Source organism: Loa loa (genome assembly GCF_000183805.2).
Source record: "Loa loa unplaced genomic scaffold supercont3.52, whole genome shotgun sequence".
NCBI lineage: Eukaryota > Metazoa > Nematoda > Chromadorea > Rhabditida > Onchocercidae > Loa > Loa loa.
In genome coordinates this window covers 240,945-265,111 of record NW_018108232.1, presented here as the reverse complement: position 1 = coordinate 265,111, position 24,167 = coordinate 240,945, and the positions used below count along the sequence as shown (strand labels likewise).

Sequence of the window (24,167 nt, the reverse complement as noted above, 5' to 3'; positions counted from 1 at the left end):
GTAAAGTTACACTTTTCATAAATGAAATCATACAGTGATAGTATACAATATCCTTTCTAAACCTCTTCATTCACTATGCTCTGTACATTTTTGTCCATCCTTTCTTCTTATAGTGTATCCATCAGAGTGACCTCTTCGTTCGCTTTGGACTACCACTTCTATAACCGACCGTTCTTACAAAATATCTTTTGCAGTGTCACGTAGGATCTTATGATATTTACGTGATTATGACGTATACGTAATCAATGACTAACCAAATATTTAAATAAGCAAAAAACAAGATTTGAACTTGACAGCAGCAATGAGTCATAGTTTCAAGACTAACTTAAGGGAATTCAAAAATGGAAGCGGGCATATACCGGTGTGCAGCGGTGTCCGAGTGGTTAAGGAGTTTGACTAGAAATCAAATGGGCTTTGCCCGCGTAGGTTCGAATCCTGCCCGCTGCGAGGTTGAATTTTGTCTTTGACAAGACTTAATATTTGCGATCGAAATAATAATACGATGACTATGAAATTGAGATTACTCAGTCATACTTCATGGGATGACATTGTGGGGTTATCGGTTGTTTTGATACTGCTATCGTCTTACATTGTAAGATGGTCTTTCCAATTTCAATTCATACCAGATGATAAAATGTCATAATGTAGATTGTGATGTGATATGGAATTGAAGTGAATCACACTTTTGTTTCTGTTAACTAGAGCCAACTATGCTAATATAGGTTTGTTGTACACAATATTGTTTTAAATATATTTTTTATGATGATAGTATTGATCGGAAATAGTTATCAAATTCCGGAAGTAAAGCAAAACTTGATGTGACTTTATTGTGCAATAAATGTATAATATGCAATAATTGTTGAAATTATAAAAGCAAAGAAAAATATGGTAGCGAAGTAAATACAAAAATATACGACCATATATATAAGAGGAGGAAAATATAAGTTTTCGCGTTGAAGAATATAAATCAGTAGAAAGCACATTCTATGAAGTTAATACTGCCGACAAAGTTCAGAGAAAAGAGATGTAAAAACATTAAATAAACATCGTTGCATCGGTAACACAGTAAATCTTGTCGATATCATGGCCTGGTATTTCTTGAGTAAATTGAGGAGTAAGCTGTTCCTTCTGAAATGAGAAAAATTGTTGTGATGTAGATTCAAAAAGTGAAATTATAAATTAATTATTAAGTCTACAACTAGATTAATTTATTGAAATTTTTTCCGAAAAACTTTTTTTTTGAATTCCATGTTTTTGTTAAATTCCATGTAAAGTTTTTAAAATTCTATGTTATAGAAGAGGATTAAAATTCAACTTGTTAATCTACGCATATGGACTAAAAAGTCCACCAATTTAAAATTAGCAGCATCGTGAAGGATTTGTTTTACTGTATTCGACTTTATTGTTGGTACATGCAAATTGATCGAATTTTGCTCCTTCAGCTCGTTGTCAAAACACGAACATAAAGCATAGAAGAGAAGTTTAAATCCATCATCCGAATCAGAGTACACAGGTCCGAAGCCAGGATAGCCGACGACTGATAACAAGCGACCACAACCATAACCAAGAATTTCACCCTTTGAATTCACCAGTACCTAAATGTACGACACTTCTTGATTTGCATCTTTTGAAGGTAAGATTAGTCAACAAATTAAAGTAAACGTGTACTGCTTTATATATATTTCTTGATTCTGGTAAAAAAAGAAGCATGTCTAGCAATTCCGGAACCTTATAAACATCCACGTTCAAACCACACCATCATATTATTGCTGATACTTTATATACTGTTTTACAGACCTTAACCTGAAATCTAAAAAGTAACCGGACAACTACTACCGATTATGTAGCAGTCATCCCCATTAACTCTTTTTTTTCTCGTAAGAACATTCATTCGCATATAATTAATCCCACTTCTTTAATGAATCCACAACTTTAATTTGAACAATTTCCCGTCGCATACCTTACAGATTGCATCAATGCGATCTACAGCCCAATGCATAACGAAGTCTTCACGTCGACACTTCGCGACTTTGGCATCATAATCAATAATTCGCTGTAGGCTTACTTCTTTGCCATCTTTTACGGTTAAATGAATATTATCAACTGCAGTTGAACTTTGGATTAAAATCCTAGTGGTTAAAATTCATTTTACGTTCTCGTTATGATAAGTAAGCATTGCTTAATGTTAGGACTACAATGTCTCACTTCCTAACATCTTAGTGAAGTAATTTTTAAGGAAAGAATAAGCAGTGATATTACGGCCATATTACTTCCTTTATTCATATTCAGTTATTGTATCTGGTCTTATCAGTCAGTCTGATTAACGTATCGTTTCTTCTACAATCACGGATTATAGAAGCCTTATTAAAAGTCTGAGATTTTCATCTGAAAAATTTCAAAAAAATTGCAGCCGCGTAAATACCAATAATTTTTTGTTTGTCAACATTCTTCACTTCAATGATATCAAGCGTCCAAGATGCCCATTTGTTGAAACCAAGCTGTTGGCTATATACCGCTGACATATGCTGCACTAAAATATGCTTTATTAATGCTCGCTCATTCTTTTGACTTATATCTTTCTGTCTCAGAAGTTACGAAAAAATTGTGAAAAGTTACAAATTAGAAGAATTTTGAACTAACCAGAATGTAATCCAATATTTTTCTTTCGCAGGTCATCATTAATAACCCGTTTGAATAATTCGGTTCCAATACCTCGCTTTCGATATTCGGGATGTATATAGTATAAGGATACGAACGCATAAGTATCAAATTCGAGACATATACACGACCCAACATAATCACCAACTATAATTTAGTGTTCATTTGAAAATTAATGATATGAAGTTTGTATATAAATCACCATGATGTGTGACCTTTTCGGAGTTTTCATTTTAATGCCTGAGAACCTCGAAGAAAGTAGCATGTGAATGTATATTAAATCATATAGATAAATTCGTCTTTGCTGAAAAAAAAGCATCAAAAAATTTTGGCCTGAGGATATCAGTTAAAAATTCATATACTAAAAGAATGACCAAACAACATTAAAATAAAAATAATTTCGACAACACAGTGTCAAGTCAAGAGAAGTTCAAGAGAATTTCCCAAAAGCATCAACGGCACGATACACTCAAGTAGCGAACTCAGATGAAAATAAATTGAGCATCTCAGTGAGAACATTTAATCATGAAAAAGTTTAGTTGAATTCAAGTTCTTTTTCGATAGCTATCTTTGTTCCATATAAAGCCTGCTTCATTTATGTCATTTATTGGAAGTATAAAATTTGAATGAAAAGCATTAAAGCCAACTTTTTGTCCTCGCAGCAACATCATGTAACTTCGCAGGACCTAGCATTTTCCTGTAACAGTCGTAGTCGCGATACTTCCCTGTCCAACCATTAGTTTCATTACTGGCATTGATAAAACTCACGAAATCCTCTTTTCCACCACGTGTATATATTATTCCTGGCGCTGTTATCTCCTGATAATCATCATTTTGCATTGATTCCTTCCTCAATTCTTGCTTCTCTTCGTCGCTTATCATTTCGATTATTTCAAATATATGAACGTTAGTATCCTTAGCACAACATCCCTTAAGACAAAATTTATCTAGTACTTCTCAAATAAAAGCATTTTGTAAATACCCATAAGGAAATAGGCGCTTGAAAAATGTGCAAACGAATTTTGAGGCATCTCGAATCTCCTACTGATTGAATAATTAGTGAAAGATAAGTTTGGATAGTTTCAGATGGGATATTCTTGAAAGTTCGATATCCCTTTGTTTACGGTTCCTTTTTTAATAGTTCACAGATAGGTTAAGAGTGATTTGGAGTTTTTTTTCTTTTTTTTTTGTTAAATCAAGCATACCAAAATCATAAAACACCTGAAACCATCGATTTGAAATATACAAGAGTAGATAACACGTAAACTTACAGTCCACTCATACGCATCAATATCTTTTAAAGATGAAAATTGATATTCAAAGAAATGTATTTTCTTATTTGAGAAAACAACCATGCTTCCATTTTCAATCACTGATTTCATTAGCCAGAAGAAAAAAAAGGATGGGAAAGGTTTGTAAAATTGAAGTTGTTTGTTGATGTCGCGCAAATCAATGCTGTTTTCAAATCTTAACAAGAAAACAAGAAAGCAACTTTATTAACTGGATTCTCAATGAAGAATCGATTTTTCTAGTAGTCACCATGTGCAAAAATCATTCTTATCCTTATACTTAAACATCATAAACCCAAAATTGCACTCGTTTTATTTTCTCCCCCCATTCACCTATTTCTCTGAAAAGGAATAAACGAAAAAATTTCAGTGAGTTTTAGTGGAAAGAGACTGGTTATTTCTTAAGTGAAATGAAAAGTACTCTCAACTCTCGACGCCTTTTTTACACCTTCAGCAGCCCTTCAAAAGAAAAGAAAAAAAAAACGAGAATGACGATATATCGAATTGAAAACAGAAATAACATTTATGGAAATACATAACTGAAAAGGGAAAAGACGTTGGTTGAAATGAATTTAAATTTAAATTTTGAAAATTAAAATTACTGATTAAAATGAACCAAACGATAGTTGGGATTCCCACGTGCATTACCTTTCTCTGAAAATAATAGAAAAACTATCAAATTCACTTGATGATGACAATATTGTTTTAATAAGCAGTCAACAAGGATAATTCATACAAAAAAAAGTACTATTTGTCACAGACAGTGATTGCTATAATTATGGTAGAGCACTAATTGCTTCAATAAGTTCAGAGTTCAATGATCGGGACAAGTCTAACCAGTTGGACACTGATTAGACCTGTCAGTGATTACTGAGACTGTCTATAGATGAGATTAACCTAACAGAAGCATCATACGACATAAAAATGTTAGAAAAAAAAAAAAAACTCACTGATAATGAAAACTTTTCCTGCTATTTCATGGGAATGTGAAACTGTTTAACACACAAAAAAAAAAATTTCAAAGGTATGTTTCTTATAGGTAGGAAGCTCAATGACAAGTGATGCAGCATAATACTATTTCTTTTCTGCTATGAATCATTTTTCAAAAATTACACAAAGTGTATGGAAAACATTAATGGTTATTTGAAATTCAAATTTAAACTTGAAAAGCAATAAAACTGAAATCGACTCGGTTTAAAAGAGCGTTTTACAAATGGAGGAAAAAAAACGAAAACCAAACTAAAAACTCAAAATATCAGAAAACAAAAAGTGAAAAGAATATTGAAAATGTCACACAATGCATGCTACATAAAATGAGATATCGATTAAATACATTCGTCAAAGTATTAAAAATGAACATATTTACTACCTCCTAAACATTGGTAGAGTTTTATTAACCATTTTGCAAGAAGCGAAAAATTTATCATTACCTAAACAGAATTATAATAAAGGATTGAATTAATTAGGAGACGCTATGTCATACGAGTATACATACGAGAGACAGAGATAAATATCATGAAATAGATTAATCATAATACTTTGATCATTCACCTTATATTAATATAAATACAACAAACATGATATTTTTCTCTACTCACAAATTTCATAACTTAATGGGCGTATCTAATCCTAAAATCTGTTATTGTGTGATACTTTTCCTTTCAAGAAACTAATTTGCTGCTCACTGATTGTGTGCTTGAAAGCTTAAACATCCCTCCTTTTAATTACTGTTAACTAATTTTATGGATTTTACTCCATACTTTTATATAAACATATATTAGTCAGAATTTTTGGATAAAAGAAATGCTAATGGATGCTGGAATATAAAACTGTTATACTGAACGCTTTCAATGTTAATAACAATTGATAATAACGGAAATAATAATAAGAACTAGGGAAATATTGAGTAAAATATATGTTAACTGATTTTAAGCTTTCAAAGAGTAGCACCTTTTGAGCTGATGAAAAATAGTTCCAAAAGATTAGTGTTTCAAATACAATGTTAGTACGTTTGTTCTATTTCAAAAATTAGTTCTAATTCAAATATCAAAGTAATAAGTTTACAAAACCGCTCAAATATTTTGAAATTGAATAAAATATGCGAAAATAGCACAAACAGTACATTTTCGTGAAAATTTTCAATGAATTTAAATGAAGCGAAATTGACCATATGGAAGAGGAAAGAGGAAACCTTTGTGCGCGAGTATAATCCATAGAACTGAAACTGCCTCTTGTTCGTTTTGAAATGTGCAATTATTGGATGCGTATAGGAATTGTTCATTAAAATCAATGGTGTAGCATTCACTTCCAGTCATAATGTTCATTGATATTTAAACTAAAAATTGAATCATTCTCGAATTGAAAAAAAAAGACCAAAAGACTTGAAATTAACTGAAATCTTTGGTCTATCATTCAGGAAATGTTCACATGCACTACGGAGTGAGAAAAAAAAAAGGCATACGATTCCTACCTATCAATCAGCTCTCGTTTTCTTACTGGCACTACAGTAAATTTGAAATATTAGTTTAGTGCGAAAAACTACCGTCAACTTGAAGAAATTTAAAAGCGAAAGAAATTTCGAAAATGAATGTTTCTTCAGATGCATTAACTTCTCATATTGATAACAAATGCGAAGCAATATTACTATAAGCTATTTCCAAGATGCAAAATGGAATGAATCATTTATTTAAATCCGTAACAGGAAAACATCGAAATATTAACAAGACAAAACAAAAAAACATTTTGGTGATGATTGCTCATTTGTAAACTATTTCCACCACAGTACTGTAGATTTTAAGTTTAAATCGTTCATAAAAGTAAGAGGTGGCAGGGGAAACGGCACTGCATAAACACTGTATTGCACTGTGCATTCAACAGATTTAAATTTTTGGAAAAAATTATTTAATCCATAAGAAAATTCTCATCAAAAATATTCCAATTAAATAAATATGGACAAAAATCAAAGTGTACGAAGCAATGAAGAAATATAATAATACTAACAATCAGAAGATTCTAACAAAGCATCCAGCAATATGATGCGTATCATACTGCTTCCGCAACCATAAATTTCAGAAGAAATTTTATGAAATATTAAAATACGCTCCCAGGAACCAAATTGTTGTCGGGATCTTGATTCATTAAAATTATTATGACTATGAACATGATCAAACATGAGAATTTGTTCTTCCTCCTAATTCTAAGAGAATCCTTGCAACTATCAATGTATCTAATCCCCACCCATATTAGAGCATATAAGGAAATGAAAGCATATGAGGAGCACCAAAAAATTTTTTAAATGAAAAATTATTTGAGCAAGTCGTATGATGATATGGATTGTGATCCTTTTTTTTTCTTAGATGATATCCAACATCATGATTTTCAGCATTCTTCTCTACTTCAGATCCACAACAGCGGTGAAAAGAACATAAAACACAAATTAAAGATATATAAATTTACAACTAATCATTTTATTCCTGATCAAGAAAAAAGAAAAAAAAACAATCATTATACACAACGAAAGAAATATGTCTAAAACAAAATTTACTTACGTGCAGAATGTTCCATTAATGCTCCATTGCATTCTCATTTTGATGTTTGTGATAGATTTCCATGAATGATGCAGCAAAACCTTCCAGATGGAATATAGCTTTGTTACCACGTATTAGGCGATGCTCATATTCAGCTGCCGCAGCAACCACCTCGACCTTGATTTTATTGTCACAGGATTTTAGTAGTTCTTGTAATAATTTCTGAAAATACTCTAAAACTAAAGAATAAAAAACTAGAATGTAAAATATTAAAATCTTCTGATATCTATAGCAATAAATAATTCAAACAGAAGACCCATTTTTAAGAAAAGTGATTCATATAAATCAGGTACATGTGAATAACAAAAACATACCATAAAAATAATATTTGGAGGTATGCAGTGTCCAATACATTCGTAAAATCTATTACGTATTTTGAGAAGGCTGTAAAAATGTAAACAACAGATAAAACAACAACAGAAAACAGTGATTGCATTACAGATATCATAGGGCCCTTTAAAGTAACTGAAGACAAACTTTTCAGGGTTTTGTTGCTGTATCATCATTTTAGCTGTTTCTCGCAAATAAACTTCCCATTCCGGATCAGGGATTTCTTGGTTTTCCTTGAATGGATAGCTGAAGTGAAAAAGCTTAAATTATCCCCACTCATGGTTATTTCTTTCCAAAAAAATCAAGTAGAACTTGAAATAAAATATGATCAGAATAAAATATTGAGATAAATATGAATAATTAGCTGTAGTTAGGGGAAACCGCAGCAAAAACACAGTAAAAATAAATTTTACACTTTCGAAATTTGAAATTTCGAACTAAAGATATATGGAAACAATTTTTTCTAAAAATTTGTTAAACATAAACACAACTGCACAACTAAGAAAATATTACTTACTTCTGTACTTTTGCTGCTTCGATCATCAATAAAGCTCGTCGCATATTACCATTAGCTTTTTGCACAACGGCATCGACAATGCTATCAGGAACAGAAACGTTTTCCTGCTTGCAAACAAACCTAACAGCTTTGGCCACCTAAAAGAAGATAATTTTAATTCTAGCTTAAGTATTTTGAACTCAACAAACTATGATGTACTTGAAACTTTAATACAAAGGTGAAGTTTGGGCTTTGGGAATTTTGAACTTGGGAATTAAAGTTATGGATTTCAAATAGAGCAACTTCAGCCTGTCCAAAAACTTGAAATAGCAAAATTTTTTCGAATAAAAACATGCTTCATCTCAAGGACATTTCCTTCTTTTTTATATAAAACTTACATCATCATCTGAAGGTGCAGCTACACGAACCGCCAAGCACCGACTTTTCAAAGGATCGATAATTTTACTAATTGAATCACAACACAGTATAAGCCGGCATGATTGCGCATACTTCTCCATCGTACGACGCAACGCATTTTGTGCATCTCGAGTCAACTGATCTGCTTCCATCAAGACAGCTACTGAAAAAATAGGCTCTGAATTTGCATGGACTTTCTTTACAACGGTTTGAATTAGAATATTTTTTGAAGTTTACTTTTGTACTTCAGAAAAAATAAACAAATAAAATGAAAATTAAGAGGAAAAATAAAAATTAAGGGACACTGAATTCATCGCCGAGATATTTGGTGCAATGGAATTGCAAATTTAAATTATATAGAAACATATGTATAGTACAATTTCCTGACATTAATTGTGTGGAATTCACATGCTTCCCATTTTTCAGTGTAAAGTAAAGCTTACTGTCTTGCATGCATCATTTCTTATCATTGATGGCAAGCACCACTGTTGGGAAAAAATATGGAAACTTCATGATTTCCGCAACAATATTTAAAACTCCAATATTTTAATGAACCTTTGAAATTTCGCTGTGTTGCGACATCAATCTGGTGCATTTGTGCCATTTGTTTGATAATTTCCTGAACAACGACGCGGTCGTAGATACCAACTTCTCTGGAATCCAAAAACTTTGAAACAAATATTTAGACAAAAGTCTGTAATAAATAATACCTTCAGTTGAAAATTTTCTCTAACTTTTGACCTATGGCAGAAATTATACATTTCAAATACTGGGAGTTTTAAAGCGATGCAAAAAAAAATGTAACTAGCCCAGGACTAAGCTGAACATGATAGTTGCTAGTAAAGGTTTGAATTTCCAGTTTTTTGCCAGATGGAGCTTGGAAACTACGTGCATCCATCCGCAATTTCTCCACACCACTGCCATAAAGTTCTCGCAAAATACAAAAAATCCTGGTCATTTTGCCGGCACCACTTGGGCCATACAGAAGGAGATGTGGGAAGTCACCGGTCTGAAACCATCTGTTCTCTCAAAATTAAAATTTCTGAAAATCTTTTTAAAGATATTTTCCTTCTGTTACGCTTGTCCACTATCATTAAAGTATGTTTTAATAATCTGCTCAGTTTTAGCTGCGAGAAAATGAAAATCCAATCATAATTCAACTGATAATTTCATTCGATATTATAAGAATATGCCAAAAGTTATCAATTCCAGCTCGGTCAATTTGTGGCCAAGGCCATACAGAATTTTTTTCTGACTGCTTTGTTTTTTACGATAACAAATTGGACAACATTTTTACTTCTCGATTATTGCAAGAAAGTTGAGCATCTCAAATTATGACAAAAACGATGAACCACCAATCAAAATATACTAGCCTCAAGCATTGGTCATTTCCTGACCGGAGATAAATACCAGCCATAGGACATGAGGTACTCTCAATCCCCTCCCTCATTCTTTACATCTAGTACAGTATGCTGAAATACTATTAACATTCAGTATCCATCAAGCTAACCTGTTTTCATACTGATGTTTACGTACACGAGTAACTGCTCTGCAAGGATTAAAGTAGTGGGTTGAATTACGCAAGTCTTAAATATATAGCAACAACCTTCCAGAGGGAATTACCAAAATGAACTTTAACCTATAATTATTACTACAATTTTTGACCTTTGCAATGAAGGAAAGCCAAAAATCACTAATCTCAAATCACGTTTTTGAAATTTTTCTTTTTCAGTGCTTCTACTAGCAACCCTAGTTCTATCTATTTCCCAAATTTTTCTTCACAATAAAAGTCAGATAGTAAGAAAAATTCTCACCTTAACGATTTCAATGAGATCTCTAGCTTGTTTAACATGATAGGTTAGAGCAGAGAGTTCACGTGGTCGATATTTATCAACCCAAAGAGCCATTATTCCTGAAAATAATCCATTTATTAAACCTTAATCATAAATTGTTTACACTTTAACAGCAACTGACAAGAACAAGGGAGCAAACGAGGGAATGATTTCAAATTCGATTCATTAAAAATTTGTCTCAAAAATATCATACCTATTACAAAATCTGACTCAAAAATGTTAAAATCAAAAGACAAAACTATGAAATTGACCAGATCGAGAAAAAATCTGAAAATGAGTAAATGATAAATGGAATTGCATGACATAGGATTGTGTATGGACAATAAGATCACTGAAAGGGTTATCCTTGATGATAATTATCTTCCATTTTAGATCATGCTAAATGTATTCCGGAAAGAAATGAAGTATACAAACAATGATCAAATCATTAATTTAATCGACAATGGAAAGGAAGAAAATTATCAAATCCTTGTGGTCATCTCTCTCTCTCTCTCTCTCTTTCTTTCTCTCCCTCTCTCTGTGAAGGAAAATGACCATAAGTTGACAAGATAAGCTGATAATTCATGATAATTCATAGTTTCGTCTTCCATATAAGGAACGAACACAACGCTATACGGGACAGGACCATCTTCTAGATAAATATCATTCACGAGTAATTTTCAAACTTTCCAACCGCCCACCTGCGTCTCCAACATTCCCAAATTTACCGTTTTCTACTCTAATGCAATTTGCTGTGCTATTTTGTTCTTCTTTATGCTTCCATCTACTCTCTTTCGAATTCTATACCTGATAATGTCTCTTTTCCGCATATTGATCCAGTGCCGATTAGCAAAGAACGCTTTGCGATCGTTGCAATTGGCAGGATAGGAATGCATCTGATTGAATTGCCTAGACGTGGTCGTGCGTGAAGTGTTTATTCGGTTTACTGTTTTCTCCCTTATGACTGCATTGCGTCAAACGTGATCCTGAGTGATGCGTCCGTGAAATATTTCCTTGGTTTATTGCCCTCTTTCTTTATTGCATCAGGTCGGACGTGGTCGTGTATGACGCATCTGTGAAGCGTTTCGTATATTTACTGTGCTGTCCTTTACGACCAGTCTCTAGTATTTTCTCTTTGTTTCAGTCAAAAAATTAGTATCTAGAATTCATAGAAAAGTGTATCTTTTGCTTAACTGTTAACGATTTCATCCAGAGGTTATTTTATCACTTATCACTTCTGGAAGTAATCAGTATTATCTAATCCGTTTGATGGTCATCAGTGTTGTCAGTTTGCTCTTTCAGAAGATGGCAACGGGTATATTGTTTGATGATATGTTCCTTGTGAAGGATGTTGACCCAGAAGGGAAGAAATTTGACCGTGTTTCACGTTTATTTTGCGACAGTGAATCTTTTAAAATGGAGCTAATCCTCGATGTAAACACACAGCTGTAAGATTATCTTCCTTGCTTGTAGCTGTATGAATGAATAGTATTTTAAATACAAGAATTGAAGGAAAAGACAATAATAAAATAAAACAAAATAGTGGAAGAGATCATGACAAATTAAATAGTTCTTGCAGATACCCAATGAATCTGAACGATAAATTCCGACTATTGCTGGCAACAACTCTACGTGATGATGGTCTACCTGATGAGCGAGAGTTTGATAATCAGGTAAGCGATTTTATTTGCTTTGATTGCTGGAAGCTCAGCTCAGTTTAGTTTTAGAATTTCGTTCCCTTCGTAAAATCTTATCGATATCTTAACTTACTGTTGTTTAAATTAGTTAACGACTAGTATTATAAACCTTTTGTCAAAATAGCATTGCGTCATGTCCAGCGTGTTTCTTTCACCATCAGTTTAATTAGGAAATGTTTTATATTAGGTTTGTCACTTTGATATCATATTCTTTGTCGCAGGGTTTATCGTTGGCCGTTCAAATTTCAGACACATTATCCACGACTAGATCCATTCGAATATGTAATGTTTGGGAAAGTATATCGAATTGAGGGAGAGGAATCAAATTCCGAAACAAATACCTTAGCAGCATATGCTTCATTTGGTGGTCTTCTGATGCGGTTGAAAGGTGATGCGAATAATTTGCATGGTTTCGAACTTGATTCTAGCATTTATTTATTAATGAAGAAAGTTGTGTTTTAGTTTGTATGTACGAGTTTTCTTCTTTTTTTTACGATTTTGGATTTATAATGAGAGTTTTAAGATTAGTTTGCAAGTTGGTTTTTTTCTTTTTTTTTTATATTTGACTGTATCCTTCGCAGTACTAAGAAATATCAGAGGAGAACGCAATGGGATTTGATAGAAACTAATTTTCTCTTTTTTTTAAAATCAGTGGAAATGGTAAGTAGAGGAAGGTGAAGTATGATAAGATTTAGAATTAGAGTCCTTTCGAGATGTTTTTATCGACAATTGCAAACTTATACTTTTTGGAAACTTTTCGCTCATTATTTTTGATACTTTTGCTATATTTGTTTTGTACATATCAATTTGCAGTTACCATTGTATCATTTTTGTTATTTTTTTGTTATTGGACATTTTTTGTGTTTTGACAGTGTTCTTTACAAGAAGAGTTTCTTGACAAAAAATATGTGACTCTCAAATCTTCATATCTTTCGACAACCCAGTATGTGATAATACAAGCTACATTTATTTCAACCCTTTTGGTAGTGTTCCTACTGACTGAAAAGTGCTCTCAGTCGAAAGGGAATCTTCTACTTACACGTTTTACTACTGATGTAGAATTTTCGAAAGAAAATTTGTAGTATCTGTACTAGCGGTATAGATGGAGACGTTTCGAAATCAAAAATCTCAAATTTATCTTGGATCGTGCCCTTCAGGGAATATCAAAAATCTTGTAGTGCCGTCGAAGAGTAGTAAATGATTTTACAGGATACATAAGGTGCTATAGTGATGAAATCAGGTTCGCTGAATGGTATTTCCTGTGACAGCGAGTTGCGACAGCTCAAGCAGCATCTTGAAAAATCAGTTAATTGTTTTTCTTTTTGTTCATTTTCTTTGATAATCGAGATGATTATGGATAAACTAAGTGATCGGTTTGTAGCTATTTAGTGGTCTTTTAAGGAGCTGATCTAGTCTCTATCGTTAATATGGGAAGGTTATCTAATTATGATCTCTATTGTTTTGGTTTCTAAGGTGAGTGTTATTTACTGAATTAGATTAAAAAAGTCACTGAAATACTGGATCAGAAATTACTGAGAAAAGAAGTCTTATGTCGATCCAGATGATATCTTCATTTCTAAATGGGAAATAGTACTCGAAAGTTATGATGAATTACCGACCAAACCAACTTATTGTTAAGGGAAAATGAACTTGTTTTATCATTCATCTCATGGTTCTGAGGAACAGAAGAAAAAAAAATATAGGTTTTCGATATCGTTAAAGAATAGATTTTCATTTGAAATTGTTCTTTATAATGTTTCATTAAAGCAGTTATTTAATACCTGCTTTAGGAAAAGAAACTTGTGACATACCAAAATTTGCTAGAAGCCATGGAAAAAGGAGACATGAGTGATGCTGTTCTGGAACACTGTCCGAACTTATCAAAAGCTGTAACGGAAAATACAAAACTCAAATATAGGATCCAAATCCTTCAGACGGTGAGTGCAATACTCTTTTGCACTGTTTTCCTATATTACCGATTTCGTAACTAAAAAATTATTCTGTGTTATGAGAAGGGAAGTTTATTAATATTCTTTCAGATAACCCGTAATTTTTTCTTTTTTTTACGATATATTGACTTTATTTGTGAGAAAGGTCAGGTTTTGTTTTGAATTACTTTTTACACAAATTTGATTGGAATCAACTAAATTGCATTTGGAAAAGCACTGTAAGATTCGTGTATATTGGTATTTTGCAATGTCCCCAAATAAAGTGGATTAATTAGAAATTTTGAAAAAGGAATTTTCGCAGTTTTATTTCAAATAAACTTTAGGAGCAAATGATAATTTCAGAGTATACATAAACAAGAACAAATAAATGAAAAAATGGCATTGGAAATAGTAGCACTGAAGTACCTATGCAGAAGAAATCGAAAACGAAGGGCTCAAAGAACGATAGTGACAAAGTTATTGGAAATAAGTAATTCCTTAGTTACCCACGTTTTTCAAGTTTTTTTTTTATTATGGAGGTTCTATTATGATTAATTCAGAAATCAAGATTATTTGCCAGATAATTCAGAAATTTTATTTTGCTACACAAATTGCATCTTTGGTTGTTTTTTTTTTTTCAAATGTCTCCTGGTATTTCTGTAACTTACATTTCATATATTTCGCATCCTTATCAACCTTGTTGATCATAATTATCCACAAAACTTTCATATAGAAAACCCTCCACTGAAACCAAAAAATACAATTATGTCGTTGTGAAGGATTTTGGAAGTTCGTTGCTGTGCTTGTTCCGTGCTTTATTTTTAGAAAGCGTTTCTAAGGTAAGCTTCATGAACAAACCGATTTTTGCTTTTTTAAGACTTGCGAGTAGCAGTAAGTAAGCTTTGAATATTAGTCTGTTGTACATGTAAATAGGAATTTCCTCATTTTTTGATTTTTCTCGTAGATAGTATATGAAATAAAATTTCAGTTATATCCGGAAATGTCTACTATTCCTATTTTAATAACAGAGACTCAGCAAGCTAAGTTTGGTGATTATCAGTTCAATTCGTCAATGTCTATTGCTCAGGTTTTAATTGCTTCTTTAATTTTTTTCGGAACTTTTTAGTAAAATGATTCTGATAATACTTTCTATCAATTTGCTTTAGAAGCTAGGACGAAATGGTCAGAAAATTTCTCCCCAAGAAGTCGCACGAAGAATCATGGATAACCTGCCTAAATGTGATCGAATTGAGAAGGTATATAAATTGATAATTATGGATTCATCAATATTTTTAATTACTATTCATATCATTTTTAGATGGAAGTTGCTGGACCTGGTTACATCAATATATTTTTGAATAAGAATTGGATTGCCGCAAGTATTGCAAATATTGCTCTAAAGGTACTTATTTTTGTTACCGTGGTTTGAAAAATGTTTTTCAAATAGATATCGAATTGAAATATGAGTCCAAGAATTTTTAGGGCATTGAAATTCCAGTAATTGAAAAACGTCGTGTTGTGGTTGACTTTTCGTCTCCGAACATCGCCAAACAAATGCATGTGGGTCATTTGAGATCCACGATTATAGGCGACAGTATTTCTCGTTTACTCACCTATGTTGGTTTCGATGTTAGTTAATATTTCTGTTCTTCATTTTGAGTCGCTATTCTTTTGTCGAGAAATTTGCTTATTATGTATTTAACCAATGTGAAAATTCACTAATCATAATCGGAGGGATGAGCCTTTGAATGAAATCAGTATTACAAATTTTGTAATAAAATCGGAAAGTACATTGTGGATAACCCAAATTTTGATTTGCCGATGAAAAGCATTTTTCACATTAAAACTTTAATATCTTAAAGGTTCTTCGATTGAATCACATTGGTGATTGGGGCACACAGTTTGGCATGCTAATTGCACATTTGCAAGATTGTTTTCCAAATTTCATCAATGAAGTGCCACCAATTTCAGATCTACAGACTTTCTACAAGGTTAAAATTTTAATATTTCGCAGTGTCATAGATTTTCAAGTCATATGTGTGAGTTGACCGTATTACGCTTTTTTTGGATTAATTTGAACTAAAAATATTAGGATTAATTTCAACTTATAAAACTTATAAATGTATTTTACTTATAAATAAATATATTCAACTTATAGATGAATTTTAGGAGTCGAAGAAGCGCTTTGACGAAGATGAAGCATTTAAAGCCCGAGCTTATCAATGCGTTACTAAGCTGCAAAGTTTCGATCCAGATTACGTGAAAGCATGGCAAATGATTTGCGATGTTTCTCGGAAAGATTTCAATCAAATTTACGACCGGTTGGGTATAACTATTGTTGAACGGGGCGAATCATTCTACCAGAAGCATATGATTGAGCTTGTCGAAGAACTCGACAAACTGGGTAATCCTTTTAGTTTTCAAGCAAGTACTTTCATAATATTCTATAAAGATATTATAAGTGACAAGTAGTTGGAAGTTCCGTAAAGAAAGGCGAATATCAGACTAATCAAAGTGTTTAATGCATTAGCACTAATATTTCGTAAACATGAACTTCTGATCTCCAGTTTAATTGCTAAACAATTCCAGGTGTTTTGGAGCTTGATGAAGGAAGGAAGATTTTAAGAGTTGGTGGAAGAGTTCCACTTACTGTTGTCAAGTCAGATGGTGCTTTTACGTATGATACATCTGATCTGGCAACTCTGAAATACCGCTTGTTTGTCGATAAAGCGGATTGGATAATTTACGTTGTCGATGCTGGACAAAGTTTACATTTTGAAGTCGGTATCACGACAACATCAGTTTTTATCATTGATTGTTCGGATATTCTTATTTGCTTCAGCTTGCGGTTGATTATTAATTGTTAATTATTTGAACGTCTGAACAGCCGTAATTTGACTCTATCTTTAGCTTGTATATGCTGCCGGCCAAAAACTTGGATGGTATTCACAAACTGAGAAACGAGTTGAATTTGTTAGTCTTGGTCTAGTTTTGGGGGAGGACAAGTAAGTTGGAAGATTTTGAATTCCAAAAAAATTTTATTTTCCAATAATAGTGGTCATCTCCAGCTTGAATTTTGTGGATAAATGTTATTCGTTTGCAAATGCCTTCATCCCTTTGTTGAAGCAAACAGAAGATTGTTTTAAATTCAAATCTGTTATATGTCATACTCCAAAATCATATGGCAAATTCTTAAGTAATTCACCAAATCACTTGACCATTTGGGTAAAGAACGAATGCTTTAAAAACTTAGATCTGTCTATTGTAATTCCAGAAAAAAATTTAAAACGCGGTCAGGTGATACAGTTCGATTAACAGATCTACTTGATGAGGGCGTGAAGCGAGCAGAAATAAAATTACAAGAGAAAGAACGAGATAAGGTTTGTCAGTTCTAAAATTTTTATTTTTCGGATATTTAATCGCCTCATTTCCAGACCATTTAAATTTTCGTCTTGAAAAAATATTCTTTTAAACTTCTAATCATCGTATACCTTGAAGGTTATGATTTCGGAAGAGTTGACGTTAGCCCGTGACGCTGTTGCATATGGTTGTGTGAAATATGCTGATTTGTCACAGACTCGTACGCAAGATTATGTTTTTTCATTTGATCGGGTACGATACATCCTTGAAAATTTTAAATTTTGATGTTTTTATATCTTACAATGTTTAGAATTCAATTACTTATTAATATGGCATACTCGATCATAAGGTAGAATTGATTAGTTTAAATATTGCTTTAAGAGTTAAAAATAATCTTACTCTAGATGTTAGATGATCGAGGCAATACTGCTGTTTATCTTCTCTACGCCTTTGCTAGAATAAAGTAAGTTTGTTTATTTTTCATTTCCACTTCGTTTGAACTTCATTTTTCATGCAAAACGATGTTCTGTGCTTGCATTAAACTTCTCCTTTTTTGTCAATATCTTAGCACAATATTTTGATTAAAATTTTCCGGGAGTAATTTAGAACGAATTGGACTTGAGCTGATCTTTCCCCTTTTGTTGTCTGTTTGATTTTCAGATCAATATGTCGCAATACTGGAGTTTCTGATGAGGATATTCACAACTATTTATGCAGTTTGCCTAATGGAGTTCTTCCGCTGGAACATAAATCGGAATTTAGATTGGCAAAAACAATCCTGAAATTTACTGATAGCATTCTGAACACATTGGATAATTTTTTTTGCATCAAGTAGGCCTCTTTGCTAGTGGTAGAAATGGCGCATTTTTTTAGTTTCGTATTCATTTTATTTCATTTGGACATTTGGAAAATCTTGAGTTCGGGTTTTTTCCTGGACTTTTTCGTGTGGTTTTTTTGTTATACTACTTATTTGAATTTTTTAGCTTTGCGATTATGTCTATTCTCTGGCAACAGTATTCCATGACTTTTACAGCGAATGTTACATAATTCAGAAAGATCTTGATGGTATGTCCCTTTTCTGTTTCGATTAGCTACCAATGTTGTTTCACTTAGATCTATACAATACTGTCAGTGTTAATGGTTCTAACTCATAAAAAAGCTCCAAAATCAGGAAGATATTTAAATTTATTGATTTATCAAAAATGAAAAAAAAACTATGATATCATAAAGCTGAGGATTCAATCTATCATATTACTTCTTACGATCACTTTGTCATTGTATTAATAACCGTGGCTTATTATCAGTTAATATTTTCAAAAGAAATACAACTAACTGAAGGAGAGGGACGAGAGTAAGAGATGAGGAGAGTGAAAGGTTGGAGTGCAGTTAATTTGTAATTATGAATGTTAATTCAGTTTAATTATACAAATGCTAAATTAATTAGATTAAAAGTTCCTTCTTTTCTTTAAGGAAAAACAACGATTCATTATCAGCGGCTAGTACTGTGCAAGGTGACAGCTACTATAATGGCCGACTGCTTCAACATATTGGGATTGAAAACTGTCGAAAAGATGTAAAATCGACAGAAAAAAACTTTTTTCTTTTATTATTTGTAGTAAAGAAATTGTTCACGTGAAAAAAGTTATTTAAGATCTGTTAATAAATTTCGCGACAATTTTTTTTTTTGCATCTATTTTGTGATTTTCGTTAGTAGTCACTAATGAATGGTCGTTCACGAACTATAAAAGCCCTACTTCTTAATCACTATTCTTATGTGAAGCAAGAATAGGACTGTAAAGGTAGGCATTTGGTGGTATTGAAATGCCTTGATTCGTATGGAGTCTGAAATTGTAAATGAACGTTATATTCTGGAATTTCGAAGAAGTATGTAACATACGAGTATATAAGCACATGGTTTGCCTTTCCAAAAGAGATTTTGAGATTTTGTCGTTTCAACACTTGTACTTTCATGACAAATAAAGTGAGATAAGATGGACTTTCAGACTATTTCTCGAAACCGAGAATGGAAAACGTTGGCCATGTGCAAGCTGCTTAGTGTTACTTGAATTTAAGTTGTGGTGGTCACATCAGAAGTCTACACTCACTGATAGCCACTAACTCACTATAGACAAGCAGAGAATCAGGCTTGAGGCCTCAATAATTACTGTCCACTCCTCTCTCACCGTCTTTTCGCACCAAAAATAGCATGCAAATCGGTCACACAACCCTTCGGTCCTCCCAAAGGCCGACTCCTTACCTCCTTTGCATGCTTGAAGTTTACAGGGGCAGCGCGAAGTCATTTTTTTTTGAAAAAGTTGCCTCTATATTTGCGAGATGTCCTTTGACCTTTGTTGAGTGTTTTGTTCCGTCTCTTAATTTCTTCTCTATTATCCAAGCATCTTCTGCACTTTTCTTATTTTCATCCTCACAGTTGACCCATGGCGGAGGGATTAATGCACTGTTATATTTCATTTTATGAACTACAGGTGCGAGTCATTCAAAGCCAAATACAAATGGAAACTACATTTGATAGTTTTTAGGTGATATTTCTCGTGATCGAACGTTTCCAAAAGGTACTGTTAGACATACAAAGCAGCACTGCAAAAATGATCTTAACTCTGTTTCACGGATTCTTCCAGCTAATCCGTTTTGCACTCAATTTTGGCACTCCAACAAAAGAAATGAGGGATATCGATGGTAATTTCTGGTTTTTGAACTTCGTTTACCGTTTACTCTAGAAATAAGAAGGCTAGCATTATTTTCAGATATCAGTTCAGCATTTGTACCTCCTTTGCAACGTATATTTTCTAATGTGTGAAGTTTTAGACTAATATCTTACATATTTACTCGATCTTATGTATTTACTTAACAGCGTAATACTTCATATTCATATAATAATGCTTATCAAGTTTATGTGATACTGATTCAACTGTTGTATGTAGTTGTACTGTATGAATTTTTAACTGTCTGAGTCACCATTAGAAAAGAAAAACTTCTCATTTCATCTCTTTGAAACTTACGTAAATTTCCTTCCTTTGTTTCAGAACTTTGTCGCCAGTTAGAAGTGTTGCAACTTGACTTTTCCAATGCAGAGACAGTATCCTCAGCTTGTGTTTATCTAGCTGATCCCCATAAACTGCCACGACCGGCTAAGGATGCTAGTGATAATACTCGCAGAAGAGAATCAAATGCGGATAGTGGAATATCGCAGTATTATTTCCATCATGAAGGAATTAATGAGCAGGATCAGTTAGACGAGCAGTATGAAGTGGATGACATGAGTATTTCGTCTGATTCTGATTTTGAGGAAACTCTTCAAAATCATTTTCAATATACTCCGAGGTCTAAATCTGGTGAGAAAGTCGAGGAGAATGATGGCACTTCTATTGATTCTGCTCCTTTATCGAAGCAATGGAATGTGAATAGCACAACCTCACTGTCACCCGCTTTTACGGAAGGTTGCAAACCCAATGCAAGTTCTTCTGGTGAAGGAAATTTCAGACTACGAAATGTTACTGAAAATGTCACCATTGGCAGTAGCAAAAGTCCGAACAGTGAACGAAGGAAACGGCGAATAACTGATAATTACTTTGGTGAAAATAGTCCCGTCGAACAATTCTGCAGTAGTTCGTTTGTAGCCAGTACTCCATTATCAACGAAACCTGATGGTGGTGCGCTGTTTTCCATTCTGATTTAAAATCTTGTTCTTTCTGAGACTTTACTTTTTTTGTGAAGTTCTGATGTTTTGTGAAATTACCTTTTGTGCTGTATCATTTTCCGGTTCTACTGTAAGTAAACCAATTATGGGCAGATAATTCAGATCATTGATAGCTTAGAGTTATAAATCATTATGAAAGGTTCACGTAAGAACAAGTTCAACTTGTAGTTTCGCTATTATCCGTGGAATACTTTGCTTTAAATGATCAGAAGTCCTTTTAATTGTGATGGGCACTTGTGGATTCTAGATATTACGATGTTCTAAATTAATTGGAAGTTGTTTTTAATAAATGTAAAATAGATAAAGAAGGTTGAAAATGTTACTTTTTAGAACGTCGGCGTCGGCTCGCTATGCTGAATAGCGCTGTAAGGACTAAAGTGCGTCAGTTGAAAAAACGAACCTTACTAAATTTGTCTGGAGACAGCATCGACTCGGGGAATACTACTAGTTCAAGAGATGAAACAACAAGGCGCGAACAAGGTGCTATTGCTAAGCACATTGCCCGTATTCGAGCATCTAATTCAAGACATGGCTCGAGTTTGCCATCATTCAACAATACAAGTTACTACAGTATGCGCACATCATTCGGCAGCAACGGTAGCACCAGCTTCAGTTGAGTGGGAAAATGTTGTCACCCTTATGTTGTAAAGTGAGCTTTAATCGAGCTTTAACCTCGGTTCCAGTAGGCACGAAAGATGAAAATATCACTTTAAAACATAGCTAAACTCTTGGAAAACAACTCAGTTTCCGATGTTTGAAGCCTCTCGATTTTATTGATAACTAAATTTTACTACCTGTTTCGAGTAGATTTGTACATAAGTTTCAGCAACAAGTCTTTCTTCGCTAACGTAAAGAGTTTCTTATGTTTTAAAGACCTTGTTTTTTCTCCTTTTTTTCAGGTTTTTGTCGTCCCAGTTTTATATTGTTGTGGATTAATATGATTTGTTACGATTGATAACTGATGACTGGAAGTCCGTTGTAGCACATATTCTTAGAAATTTCAAAAATTTAAAATACGTGAGATTTCGGTAGATAATAATGAACGTGAACATACATTGTGACAGTAATTTGACATTACTTCATTTTTTAGCTTTTTGCCCTTTTTTTTGTTTTAATTTTTCTAGCTCCTCTTAATCCTCTGGTATGATTGATGTACTAGCATTACATTCAATTACAAAAAATCTACTTAAATATTTTGCAAAAAAATTGATCTATTTAGATCGTTGAAAATTCTTAAAAAAAATTCAGGTTTTGCTAGAGCATCTTTATGGAACAAAATATATAACACTAAAGAAGCAAAGTTGATTCGGGATTTTGTTAAAATTACAATTTTTTATGAGAAATGGGAAAAATATCATTTTAAACCATGTTGGAAATATTGAGTGTTTTGTGTTGTCTTGATCACCCATTTCATGTAATTATTATTATAACATGTATAAAGGTTCCTCCCAATGTTTTGGTACAAACTATCAGATGTTTGGCTAGTTCAGAAATACATCATCAACATACTGAAATGGAAGAGAGTTCTTCAGAGATCTTTTAGCATTTCTGAGATCTTGATATCGAGCTAATTGCACTTGCTAATTTTTGAACATTATTCTAGTAAAGTAAACGATTAATTTAAAAGCGACTAATGAAGTTTTATTCTATTGAATAGGAAAGCGTGACAAATGCGAATGCAACATGAATGCGACATAAATAATAATTGCATATTTAGAAGTAGTATTGTTAAATGGTTGATTCTGATAAAACATAAGTTTATAACTCTTTGCTATTGCTTCGTAAGTTACCATTGAGGTGTGGGACGTGGATGTTATGAAAGCACTCGTGGCATTCATAAGAGAATGAATAAACATTCTCTACATCTGATTGTTGACTAACTTGAAGACATGTAAATCTAAGCAGTGTTATCAAATACTTTTAGAGTTATGACTAGGATTATCGGATACATACGCAGATTGACATGCGCTTATGTAACTTGAAAGTCAAAGTAATTTAAAAGTTAGCAATTACATATGGTATATTACATGAGGATTGCTTAAGTCTTACATCTGTTCAGTCTATATATTAAGGAATATATGGTAATTATTAGGAGAGTAAGTTAAAGTAGCACAACAAAAGGTTAATCTGATGGGTGGTTTAGGATTTTGTGTAAAGAAGCTATGTTCAACTTCAAATCAGTGTTCTAATACTAATCAACTTGCCCTACATTTGATGGTTGGTCAGCTGCCAATTGGCTTTTCTATTCTTCTATCTCTTAACCACCGTGAAAGCATCATCGGATTGAATTGATGGTTAGCACTTGTTTTACTTTACTAACAATACTATTAGCAAATATGCGAAGCGATATCTTGTTGGAGTTTTTTTTTTTTTTTTTTGAATTGAAATTGATTAGATTTGAAAGTTTACTCATCACTTTGAATGATACCTCATTCTTTGATTAGTTTGATTCAATTCTTTTTACTCCTTTTGTCTTATTTATGAAATCAATTGTTTTGCAAGCATTTCTTTCTCTTTGAACAAGCTTTGATCTTTCCCAGTTAAATGATGTTTTGTAAAGTTTTGGAAACGAAAAAAATATATTTTAATTATTTTAGAAATATTTTTGAAATTCATGATGTTACAATGTAAACAATATCGTTTTGATTTGCTATACTAATCAACACCATTATTAATTGCTGTTTGTCACATATCACAGCAAATGATAAACTGAAATTTAATGTCTTTGACTGTCAAGATATTCAGTGTAATCCATTCGTGTGACTCCATTCTTTGACACCCGCTTTTGCATTCATCTAACGGGAGTGACGTGAATGTAATCAATAAATTGATAAAATGAAAATCAGTGTCTAATA

The 24,167-nt window shown here is 32.8% G+C and overlaps 5 protein-coding genes and 1 non-coding gene across 6 annotated transcripts; 4 read left to right on the top strand and 2 right to left on the bottom strand.

Moving 5' to 3' along the window:
* The first annotated feature begins 365 nt into the window (after positions 1–365).
* On the top strand, positions 366–447 carry LOAG_20028. Its single transcript has one exon. It is a non-coding gene; the product is annotated as a tRNA-Ser (tRNA).
* Positions 448–1,035: 588 nt separating this feature from the next.
* Positions 1,036–4,040, bottom strand: LOAG_00801 (hypothetical protein; the record flags this gene model as incomplete). The annotated part of the gene is made up of 7 exons (XM_020445552.1): positions 1,036–1,128; positions 1,350–1,595; positions 1,961–2,103; positions 2,423–2,530; positions 2,641–2,805; positions 3,306–3,588; positions 3,930–4,040. 7 exons carry the CDS (start codon positions 4,038–4,040, stop codon positions 1,036–1,038), a joined length of 1,149 nt encoding a protein of 382 aa, XP_020304001.1.
* A 3,419-nt stretch (positions 4,041–7,459) lies between these two features.
* Positions 7,460–10,697, bottom strand: LOAG_00800 (activator 1 38 kDa subunit). Its single transcript, XM_003136340.2, has 8 exons — positions 10,592–10,697; positions 9,587–9,786; positions 9,333–9,430; positions 8,759–8,940; positions 8,382–8,518; positions 8,012–8,110; positions 7,849–7,918; positions 7,460–7,696 (listed from the first exon to the last, which is right to left on the bottom strand). Exons 1-8 carry the CDS (start codon positions 10,682–10,684, stop codon positions 7,511–7,513), a joined length of 1,065 nt encoding a protein of 354 aa, XP_003136388.1. The 5' UTR covers positions 10,685–10,697; the 3' UTR covers positions 7,460–7,510.
* Positions 10,698–11,770: 1,073 nt separating this feature from the next.
* On the top strand, positions 11,771–12,822 carry LOAG_00799 (DNA-directed RNA polymerase I). Its single transcript, XM_003136339.2, has 3 exons — positions 11,771–12,057; positions 12,189–12,282; positions 12,556–12,822. The coding sequence occupies exons 1-3, from the start codon at positions 11,879–11,881 to the stop codon at positions 12,766–12,768; spliced, it is 486 nt and encodes a 161-aa protein (XP_003136387.2). The 5' UTR covers positions 11,771–11,878; the 3' UTR covers positions 12,769–12,822.
* Positions 12,823–13,509: 687 nt separating this feature from the next.
* On the top strand, positions 13,510–19,454 carry LOAG_00798 (arginyl-tRNA synthetase). Its single transcript, XM_020445551.1, has 18 exons — positions 13,510–13,611; positions 14,097–14,243; positions 14,598–14,724; positions 14,968–15,073; positions 15,223–15,321; positions 15,401–15,490; positions 15,553–15,636; positions 15,717–15,863; positions 16,097–16,225; positions 16,404–16,638; positions 16,824–17,014; positions 17,145–17,239; positions 17,509–17,614; positions 17,733–17,846; positions 17,999–18,057; positions 18,255–18,425; positions 18,578–18,659; positions 19,065–19,454. Exons 3-17 carry the CDS (start codon positions 14,663–14,665, stop codon positions 18,639–18,641), a joined length of 1,752 nt encoding a protein of 583 aa, XP_020304000.1. The 5' UTR covers positions 13,510–13,611; positions 14,097–14,243; positions 14,598–14,662; the 3' UTR covers positions 18,642–18,659; positions 19,065–19,454.
* Positions 19,455–20,117: 663 nt separating this feature from the next.
* On the top strand, positions 20,118–22,079 carry LOAG_00797 (hypothetical protein). Its single transcript, XM_003136337.2, has 3 exons — positions 20,118–20,291; positions 20,639–21,265; positions 21,643–22,079. The coding sequence occupies exons 1-3, from the start codon at positions 20,201–20,203 to the stop codon at positions 21,927–21,929; spliced, it is 1,005 nt and encodes a 334-aa protein (XP_003136385.1). The 5' UTR covers positions 20,118–20,200; the 3' UTR covers positions 21,930–22,079.
* The last annotated feature ends 2,088 nt before the right edge of the window (positions 22,080–24,167 follow it).